The sequence below is a fragment of the Somniosus microcephalus genome, chromosome 9 (genome assembly GCF_052327205.1).
Source record: "Somniosus microcephalus isolate GS21.2 chromosome 9, FLI_Smic_1.0, whole genome shotgun sequence".
Lineage (NCBI taxonomy): Eukaryota > Metazoa > Chordata > Chondrichthyes > Squaliformes > Somniosidae > Somniosus > Somniosus microcephalus.
The window spans coordinates 135,877,044-135,886,596 of record NC_140995.1 but is presented as its reverse complement, the minus strand read 5'-3'; the positions used below and the strand labels follow the sequence as shown (position 1 = coordinate 135,886,596).

The 9,553-nt window shown below is 56.4% G+C and overlaps 1 protein-coding gene across 1 annotated transcript in view; it reads left to right on the top strand.

Moving 5' to 3' along the window:
* The first annotated feature begins 7,866 nt into the window (after nt 1–7,866).
* hsf2 (heat shock transcription factor 2) overlaps nt 7,867–9,553 on the top strand; it is a 43,711-nt gene continuing 42,024 nt past the window's right edge. Inside the window, exons 1-2 of the mRNA XM_085997288.1 lie at nt 7,867–8,054; nt 8,365–8,473. Of these exons, the coding sequence (XP_085853414.1) occupies nt 7,962–8,054; nt 8,365–8,473 (202 nt within the window). The 5' untranslated portion in view covers nt 7,867–7,961. The remainder of the gene's footprint in view (nt 8,055–8,364; nt 8,474–9,553) is intronic.

Sequence of the window (9,553 nt, the reverse complement as noted above, 5' to 3'; positions counted from 1 at the left end):
CCCCCCCCTCCTCTCTCCCCCCCCCTCTCCTCTCCCCCCCCCTCCTCTCCCCCCCCCTCCTCTCTCTCCCCTCCTCTCTCCCCCCCCCCTCCTCTCTCCCCCCCTCCTCTCCCCTCCCCCCTCCTCTCTCCCCCCCCCTCCTCTCCCCCCCCTACTCTCTCCCCCCCCTCCTCTCCCCTCCCCCCCCCCTCTCCTCTCAATTCACAATTCACAATTCAAATCGCTTTATTGGCATGACAAGTTACATCCTATGTTGCCAAAGCATCAAAATACATTTATGGTTTACCACATAAACGCAGTTCTATTCATACAGTACATAAACAGGTATATCCCTGAGTGTATAAATATATATTCGCATTGTTTATATACACTCTTTTCCTAGTTCACTGGTTGGCTCTCTGTTCATGGCAAGCTGTAACATAGCGTGCCGCCAGTGTTATACAGCTTCTCTCCTCTCCCAGTAGGAATGGGAGTTTTTGGTTGTCATTCAGATTTCTGAAATCAGGGCATATTTGTGAGAATTTTGGTAGAAATTCTCCCTGATGCCCTGATATTTTCCACAAGCTGTGAGGAAGTGCATCTCTGTCTCCACCACTCCCTGACTGCAGTACGAGCATATCCTGTCCTCTCTTGGCAGCCTGGTCTGCCTGTGTCTGCCTTTTCGATCGCTAGGCTATGTTCGCTAAGTCTGTACCTTGTCAAGGTTCTTCTCAGTTTGTTATCCTTTACCATGGTCAGGTAATCAGCTATGTTGTATTGTCTGTTTAGGGCCAAGTAGCAATTGAGTTTGCTTTGGGTTTTTGTTGTTTCTGCCCAATATGTCAGATATTTTTCCTTTTGCTTAGCGACGATTGTGTTGGGTCGAATTCTTTGTGTTACCCTGTCACTGTCCTGGGGCTGGTTATTGTTAGTATTGTTAGTAGTTACTTCACTGAGACACTGAACCCCTCCTCTCTCCCCCCTCCTCCCTCCCCCCCTCCTCTCCCCTCCCCCCCCTCTCCTCTCTCCCCCCCCCTCTCTCCCCCCCCTCCTCTCTCCCCCCCCTCCCCTCCTCTCTCCCCCCCTCCTCTCCCCTCCCCCCCCTCTCCTCCTCTCTCCCCCCCTCCTCTCCCCCCCCCTCTCCTCTCTCCCCTCCCTCCTCTCCCCCCCTCCTCCTCCTCTCTCCCCCCCCCTCTCTCCCCCCCCCCTCCTCTCTCCCCCCTCCTCCCCCCTCCTCTCTCCCCCCCCTCCCTCCCCCTCCCTCCCCTCTCCCCCCCCTCCTCTCTCCCCCCCCCCTCCTCCTCCTCTCTCCCCCCTCCTCCTCCTCCTCTCTCCCCCCCCCTCCTCCTCTCTCCCCCCCCCCTCCTCTCTCCCCCCCCCCTCCTCCTCCTCTCTCCCCCCCCCTCCTCTCTCCCCTCCTCTCTCCCCCTCCTCTCTCCCCCCTCCTCCTCTCTCCCCCCCTCCTCCTCTCTCCCCCCCCCTCCTCTCCTCTCTCCCCCCCCCTCCTCCGCTCCTCTCTCCCCCCCCCTCTCTCCCCCCCCCCCTCCTCCTCCTCTCTCTCCCCCCCCCCCTCTCTCCCCCCCCCCTCCTCTCTCCCCCCCTCCTCCTCCTCTCTCCCCCCCCCTCCTCTCTCCCCCTCCTCTCTCCCCCCTCCTCCTCTCTCCCCCCTCCTCCTCTCTCCCCCCTCCTCCTCCTCTCCTCTCTCCCCCCCCCCCTCTCTCCCCCCCCCTCCCCCTCCTCTCTCCCCCCCCCTCCTCTCTCCCCCCCCCCTCCTCTCTCCCCCCCCCCTCCTCTCTCCCCCCCCTCCTCTCTCCCCCCCCCCCCTCCTCTCTCCCCCCCTCCCCTCCTCTCTCCCCCCTCCTCCTCTCTCCCCCCCCCTCTCTCCCCCCCCCTCCTCCTCTCTCCCCCCCCTCCTCTCTCCCCCCTCCTCCTCTCTCCCCCCCCCTCTCTCCCCCCCCCTCCTCTCTCCCCCCTCCTCCCCCCCTCCTCTCTCCCCCCCCTCCCTCCTCTCTCCCTCCTCCTCTCTCCCTCCCCCCCTCCTCCTCCCTCCCCCTCCTCCCTCCCCCCTCCTCCCCCCCCTCTCTCCTCCCTCTCTCCTCCCCCCCCTCTCTCCTCCCTCTCTCCCCCCCCCCTCTCTCCTCCCTCTCCCCCCTCTCTCCCCCCCTCTCTCCCCCCCCTCTCCCTCCCCCCCCTCTCTCCCCCCCCCTCTCCCCCCCCCTCCCTCCTCTCTCCCCCCCCCTCCCTCCTCTCTCCCCCTCTCCCCTCCTCTCTCCTCCCTCTCCCCTCCTCTCTCCTCCCTCTCCCCCCCCCCTCTCTCTCCCCCCCCCCTCTCTCTCTCCCCCCCCCCTCTCTCTCTCCCCCCCCCTCCCTCTCTCCCCCCCCCTCCCTCTCTCCCCCCCCCCTCCCTCTCTCCCCCCCCCTCCTCTCTCCCCCCCCTCCCTCTCTCTCCCCCCCCCCCTCCCTCTCTCCCCCCCCCCCTCCCTCTCTCTCCCCCCCTCCTCTCTCCTCCCTCTCTCCCCCCTCCCTCTCTCTCCCCCCCCTCCTCTCTCCTCCCTCTCTCCCCCCCCCTCCTCTCTCCTCCCTCTCTCCCCCCCCTCCTCTCTCCTCCCTCTCTCCCCCCCCCTCCTCTCTCCCCCCTCCCTCCCCCCTCTCCCCCCCCTCTCTCTCTCCCCCCCCCTCCCTCTCTCCCCCCCCCTCTCTCTCTCCCCCCCCTCTCTCTCTCCCCCCCCCCTCCCTCTCTCCCCCCCCCCTCCCTCTCTCTCCCCCCCTCCTTTCTCCTCCCTCTCTCCCCCCCTCCTTTCTCCTCCCTCTCTCCCCCCCCTCCTCTCTCCCCCCTCCCTCTCTCTCCCCCCCCCCCTCTCTCCCCCCTCCCTCTCTCTCCCCCCCCCCCTCTCTCTCCCCCCTCCCTCTCTCTCCCCCCCCCCCCTCTCTCTCCCCCCCCCCTCTCTCTCCCCCCCCTCCTTTCTCCTCCCTCTCTCCCCCCCCTCCTCTCTCCCCCCTCCCTCTCCCTCCCCCCCCCCCTCTCTCTCCCCCCCTCCTCTCTCCCCCCTCCCTCTCCCTCCCCCCCCCCTCTCTCCCCCCCCTCCCCTCTCTCTCCCCCCCCCCCCTCTCTCTCCCCTCCCTCTCTCTCCCCCCCCCTCCCCTCTCCCCCCCCCTCTCTCTCCCCCCCCCTCCCTCTCTCCCCCCCCCTCCCTCTCTCCCCCCCCCCTCTCTCACCCCCCCTCTCTCTCCCCCCCCCCCTCTCTCCCCCCCCCCTCCCTCTCCCCCCTCCCTCTCTCCCCCCCCCTCCCTCTCCCCCCCCCCCTCCCTCTCCCCCCTCCCTCTCTCCCCCCCCCCTCCCTCTCCCCCCTCCCTCTCTCCCCCCCCCCCTCCCTCTCCCCCCTCCCTCTCTCCCCCCCCCCTCCCTCTCCCCCCTCCCTCTCTCCCCCCCCCCCTCCCTCTCCCCCCCCCTCCCTCTCCCCCTCCCTCTCTCCCCCCCCCCTCTCTCTCCCCCCCCCCTCTCTCTCTCCCCCCCCCCTCTCTCCCCTCCCTCTCTCCCCCCCCCTCCCTCTCTCCCCCCCCCCCCTCTCCCCCCCCCCCCTCTCTCCCCCCCTCCCTCTCTCCCCCCCCCTCCCTCCCCCCTCCCCCCTCTCCCTCTCTCCCCCCTCCTCTCTCTCCCCTCCTCTCTCCTCCCTCTCTCCCCCTCCCCCCCCTCTCCTCCCTCTCTCCCCCTCCCCTCTCTCCTCCCTCTCCCCTCCTCTCTCCTCCCCCCCTCCCCTCCTCTCTCCTCCCCCTCCCCTCCTCCCCCTCCCCTCCTCTCTCCTCCCCTCCCCTCCTCTCTCCTCCCCCTCCCCTCCTCTCTCCTCCCCTCCTCTCTCCTCCCCCCCCCTCCTCTCTCCTCCCCCCCCTCCTCTCCCCCCCCCCTCCTCTCTCCTCCCCCCCCCCCCTCCTCTCTCCTCCCCCCCTCCTCTCTCCTCCCCCCCCCTCCTCTCTCCTCCCCCCCCCCTCCTCTCTCCTCCCCCCCCCCCTCCTCTCTCCTCCCCCCCCCCCTCCTCTCTCCTCCCTCTCTCCCCCCCCCCCTCCTCTCTCCTCCCCCCCCCCCTCCTCTCTCCTCCCCCCCCCCTCCTCTCTCCTCCCCCCCCCTCCTCTCTCCTCCCCCCCCCCTCCTCTCTCCTCCCTCTCTCCCCCCCCCCTCCTCTCTCCCCCCCCCCCCTCCTCTCTCCTCCCTCTCTCCCCCCCCCCCTCCTCTCCCCCCCTCCTCTCTCCCCCCTCCTCTCCCCTCCCCCCCCCTCCTCTCTCCCCCCCCTCCTCTCTCCTCCCCTCCTCTCTCCTCCCTCTCTCCCCCCCCCCCCTCTCTCCCCCCCCCCCTCTCTCCCCCCCCCCCTCTCTCCCCCCCCCCCCCCCCCCTCTCTCAATTCACAATTCACAATTCAAATCGCTTTATTGGCATGACAAGTTACATCCTATGTTGCCAAAGCATCAAAATACATTTATGGTTTACCACATAAACGCAGTTCTATTCATACAGTACATAAACAGGTATATCCCTGAGTGTATAAATATACATTCGCATTGTTTATATACACTCTTTTCCTAGTTCACTGGTTGGCTCTCTGTTCATGGCAAGCTGTAACATAGCGTGCCGCCAGTGTTATACAGCTTCTCTCCTCTCCCAGTAGGAATGGAGTTTTTGGTTGTCATTCAGATTTCTGAAATCAGGGCATATTTGTGAGAATTTTTGGTAGAAATTCTCCCTGATGCCCTGATATTTTCCACAAGCTGTGAGGAAGTGCATCTCTGTCTCCACCACTCCCTGACTGCAGTACGAGCATATCCTGTCCTCTCTTGGCAGCCTGGTCTGCCTGTGTCTGCCTTTTTCGATCGCTAGGCTATGTTCGCTAAGTCTGTACCTTGTCAAGGTTCTTCTCAGTTTGTTATCCTTTACCATGGTCAGGTAATCAGCTATGTTGTATTGTCTGTTTAGGGCCAAGTAGCAATTGAGTTTGCTTTGGGTTTTTGTTGTTTCTGCCCAATATGTCAGATATTTTTCCTTTTGCTTAGCGACGATTGTGTTGGGTCGAATTCTTTGTGTTACCCTGTCACTGTCCTGGGGCTGGTTATTGTTAGTATTGTTAGTAGTTACTTCACTGAGTCCCAGGACTAGTTGACTGAGGGTATTCTTCTTTATGGTCAGCTCTTGGCATTTCAGGGCGTCGTAGTGATAGCATTGGGGATTGCTCATTTGCAGGTGATTCCAAAATTTGGTGGCTCTTTTTTGGATAGTGATTATTAATGGATATTGGCCTAGTTCCGCCCTGCATGCATTGTTTACTGTTTTCCTTTGAGTCCGGAGGATACTTTTACAGAATTCTGCATGTAGGATCTCAATTGGGTGTTTGTCCCATTTTGCAAATTCTTGTTGAGTTAGCGGTCCCCATACCTCACTGCCATAGAGTGCAATTGGTTCAATTACTGATTTGAAAATTTTGAGCCAAATGCTAATTGGGATTTCTATTTGGATTGATTTTTTGATGGCATAGAAAGCCCTTCTTGCTTTCTCTTTCAGTTCATTCACAGCCAGTTTGAAGTTTCCCGTAGAACTGATTTTTAAGCCCAAGTATGTGTAGTTAGTGGTTTGTTCAATTTTGGTTGTTCCTACTGTGAAATTTATTTTGGGTCCCTGATGTTTGGATCTTTGCTGGAACACAAGGACTTTGGTTTTTTGGGGATTTATTGTCAGGGCCCAAGTCTGGCAGTACGACTCCAGCAGGTCCAGGTTTTGCTGTAGCCCCTCTTTAGTAGGTGACAGCAGAACCAGGTCGTCTGCATAGAGGAGGAATTTGACCTTGGATTCATATAGGGTGAGGCCGGGTGCTGTAGATTGTTCAAGTAGTTTTGCCAATCCATTTATGTAAATATTAAAGAGTGTCGGTGAGATTGGCGAGCCCTGCGTCACCCCCCGCCCCTGTGGGAAGTATTTTGTTTGTTTGTCTCCAATTTTAACTGCACATTTGTTGTTTGTATACATTGATTTAATTACATCATATGTTTTCCCTCCTACCCCGCTTTCGATAAGTTTCAGGAATAAACCGTCATGCCAGATGGAGTCGAAAGCCTTCTGGAAATCTACAAAGCATGCGTAGATTTTGCTTTTGTTATGGTGAACGTGTTTGTCAATTAGGGTCTGTAGGGTGAAGATATGATCGGATGTTCTATAGTTTGGCAGGAATCCAATTTGGCTTTTACTCAAGACATTGTGCTCCTCAAGGAAGTTTATAAGTCTTTTGTTTATGATGCTACAGAATACCTTCCCCAGGTTACTGTTTACACAGATGCCTCGATAGTTGTTTGGGTCGATTTTGTCCCCACTTTTGTATATGGGCGTTATGAGTCCTTTGTTCCAGATATCAGGGAAATAACCGACACTCAGAACCAAGTTGAAGAGTTTTAGGATAGCCAGTTTCATTTTGTTGTCTGTGTGTTTAATCATCTCGTTTAGTATGCCGTCTGTCCCGCAGGCTTTTCCTGGTCGCAGGTCCTTGAGTTTTTCAAGAAGTTCTTTTTCTGTTATTATGGCGTCCAGCGGGTTTTGGTTATCTTTTATGGCCATTTCTAGCTTTTCCAGTTTTTTGCATATTTGGTGTTGCTCTGGTCTTAGTGTGTTTTTCTGGTATAATTTTTCAAAGTGGTTTACCCATGTGTCCCCATTTTGAATGGCCAAATCGTCGTGTTGTTTTTTGTGTAGTGTTTTCAAGTTTTCCCAGAAACAATTGGAATCAATGGATTCCTCCATGGAGCTGAGTGTATTCTTAATATATTGCTCTTTTTTGGTTCTGAGTGTGTTTCTGTATTGTGTTAGTGTCTGACAATAAGTAAGGCGTAGTTCCTCGTTTTCTGGATGTCTGTGTTTTTGGTTTGATATTTTTCTAAGTTTTTTCCTCATGTTATGGCAATCTCGGTCAAACCATTTTTCATAGTTTTTTGTTTTGGGTTTGTTCTTGCGAGCTTTCAAGTTTGCATTTGTTGCCAAATTATCAAAAATATTGTTTAGTTTACTAACTGCCTGGTTTACGCCTTCTTTATTGTGAGTGTATATGTTATCCAGAAAGGTGTCTAAGAGAGCTTGAGTTGATGCATTGCTAATTGTTTTCTGGTATTTTTCCGTGTCGTTTTTGGCCCATCTGTACGATTTTTTGGTGTTGTACAGTTTACTGGGTTGTGTTTCTATGTTGTTTGTTTCTGTCTTTTTGAGGAACATAGTAATTTGACTGTGATCTGACAGTGTTGTTTGTGGTTTGACTGTGAATGCTCTGAAAGAGGATGGGTCTAAGTCTGTAATCATATAGTCTACTGTGCTGCAGCCAAGAGGTGAGCAATAGGTCGATCTTCCTAGGAGGTCTCCTATGAACCTACCATTGACAATGTACAGACCCAGGTTTCGACAGAGCTGTAGTAGCTGTTTACCGTTGGTATTTGACTGCTTGTCGCAGTTATGCCTGTATGGAAGGGAAGGGATGTCAAAGTGGTTATTCCCGAAAATGTAATTGTTTCCCTGATTATTGGTGAAGTCTGGTTCTTCGCCCGTTCTTGAATTGAGGTCCCCACAGATCAACACGTTCCCCTGGGCCTGGTATTGGATAATTTCCCCCTCCATGTTGGAGAAGGTGTCCTCTTTAAAGTACGGGGAATCGATTGGAGGGATATAAAGTGCGCAAATGTAAACATCTTGGGTGTTTGAGATAATCTCCCTCTCAAGTTTGAGCCACATATGGTTTTCGCCCTTTTTTATAAATTTGCCCCCCCCCCCCTCCTCTCTCCTCCCCCCCCCCTCCTCTCTCCTCTCCTCTCCTCTCTCCACTCCCACTCTCTCCCCTCCCCCCTCATTATTAAAGGAGGATGCACGAGCCGGACGTTTTGTGTGACGTCAGAACGGGCTGTGCGAGCGCGCGGTTTGTCTGTTGGTGGGCGCGGGTGAGGTGAGAGGGAGCGAGTCTGGTGCCGGGATGAAGCAGTCGGTGCCCGTGCCGGCCTTTCTGACCAAACTCTGGGCCTTGGTGGAGGACCCCGACACCAACGAGTTCATCTGCTGGAACCAGGTAACGGCAGCGTCGCCCCGCTTTCCTTCCCCTCTCCTCAGCAGTGATCGGGGCCCAGCCTCGGCTCAGTGTAACGGCGTCTCCTCGGCCTGGCGCCTTGTTGTGGGTCGAGGATCCGGGAGGCTAACAAAAGGGAGTTCATGAAACCCGGGCTGCGGCTGAGGGGAGCCGGAGTCGCGCATGGAGCTGCGGCTGGCCTGGGCAGAGAGGCCGCCTCAGTTCCCGGCTGGAGTTTAGTGAAGTTTCATTGTGAAGTAGGCCCCGAGTCCTCGCTAGTGTTTCACTGTTGTTGTTCCCTTCTCCTCACTAGAATGGCCACGGATTCCTGGTTCTGGACGAGCAGAGGTTCGCTAAAGAAATCCTGCCCAAGTACTTCAAACATAACAACATGGCTAGTTTCGTGCGGCAGCTGAATATGTGTGAGTAGAAACCCGGGGTTGGCTCTCTATTTATTGCTTGTCTATCAAACCGGCAGATAGGCCTGGCATTACCAATCAGAACAAGACCACAGTGCTGAGGAAAGATGCACATGACTGCATTTTTAAAGACCCAAAATTTACCCTCATGCACAGACTGAAGAGGGGTTGAGCAATGCTCCTTCTAACTTTTTTTGTACTGAGTGGGCCACGAGCTCCTTTGAGCGTGAACTTTTGGCCCATGAGCCAATTTTAACAACAACAACTTTTACAATGACAGTAACCACTTAAACGCATATACAGTAATGACATTGCCACCCCACCATCTCAAATCATGAGACAATCAGACAAGGTTCTACACAAGTGTAGGAACTGGGGTTCCTAGCTGAAGAATTGAGATCGACTCAGAAAATCAAAAACAATAAAATTTAATGAACAAACGAAGCTGTACAGGAAACTGTAGGATACTATGCAAATAGGTCTGGTCTGCTTGAAAGCCTCTCTGGAAACTGCCAGTAGGTTCCGAGCTCTGACGTCATGACGTCATCACGTTCTTCCTGCCGTTGACGGACGGCATGACGTCATCACGCGGAGTACAGGAAAGAAGCCCTAGTACAGTTAACAGATACATTAAAGGTACAGCCGTACTACATTGCTGTAAAAGGAATTATATACAATTGTCCGTAATCCTCTGGTGGTTCCGCCACATGCGCCCCCCCCAGAATTGCTTTTAACAGAAGGTAAGGCGAGAAGGGGGTCTGACGAGTCTGTCCGACTGACTGCGATACCCCGGCAGCTGGAACGGAGCGCTAGAAGACGAACTGGCCGTTGGCTGTGGTTGGGATGACGCCGCAGGCGGAGAAGAGGCCGGCTGTGGTCGACCCGGTGAGGCGGGCACTGGCGACTCGGCGGATAACTGTGGCTGTACTGGACCGGCAGTCGATGGTGGACGACCAAGACGAGGCGGCTGAGCGGTGACGACTAGTTCGCTCAGATCCAGATGTGCCGGTTTCAACCGGTCGATGGAGATGTGGTCAGGCTTACCGCCGACGTCGACTGTGAAGGACTTGTCACCTGACGAGA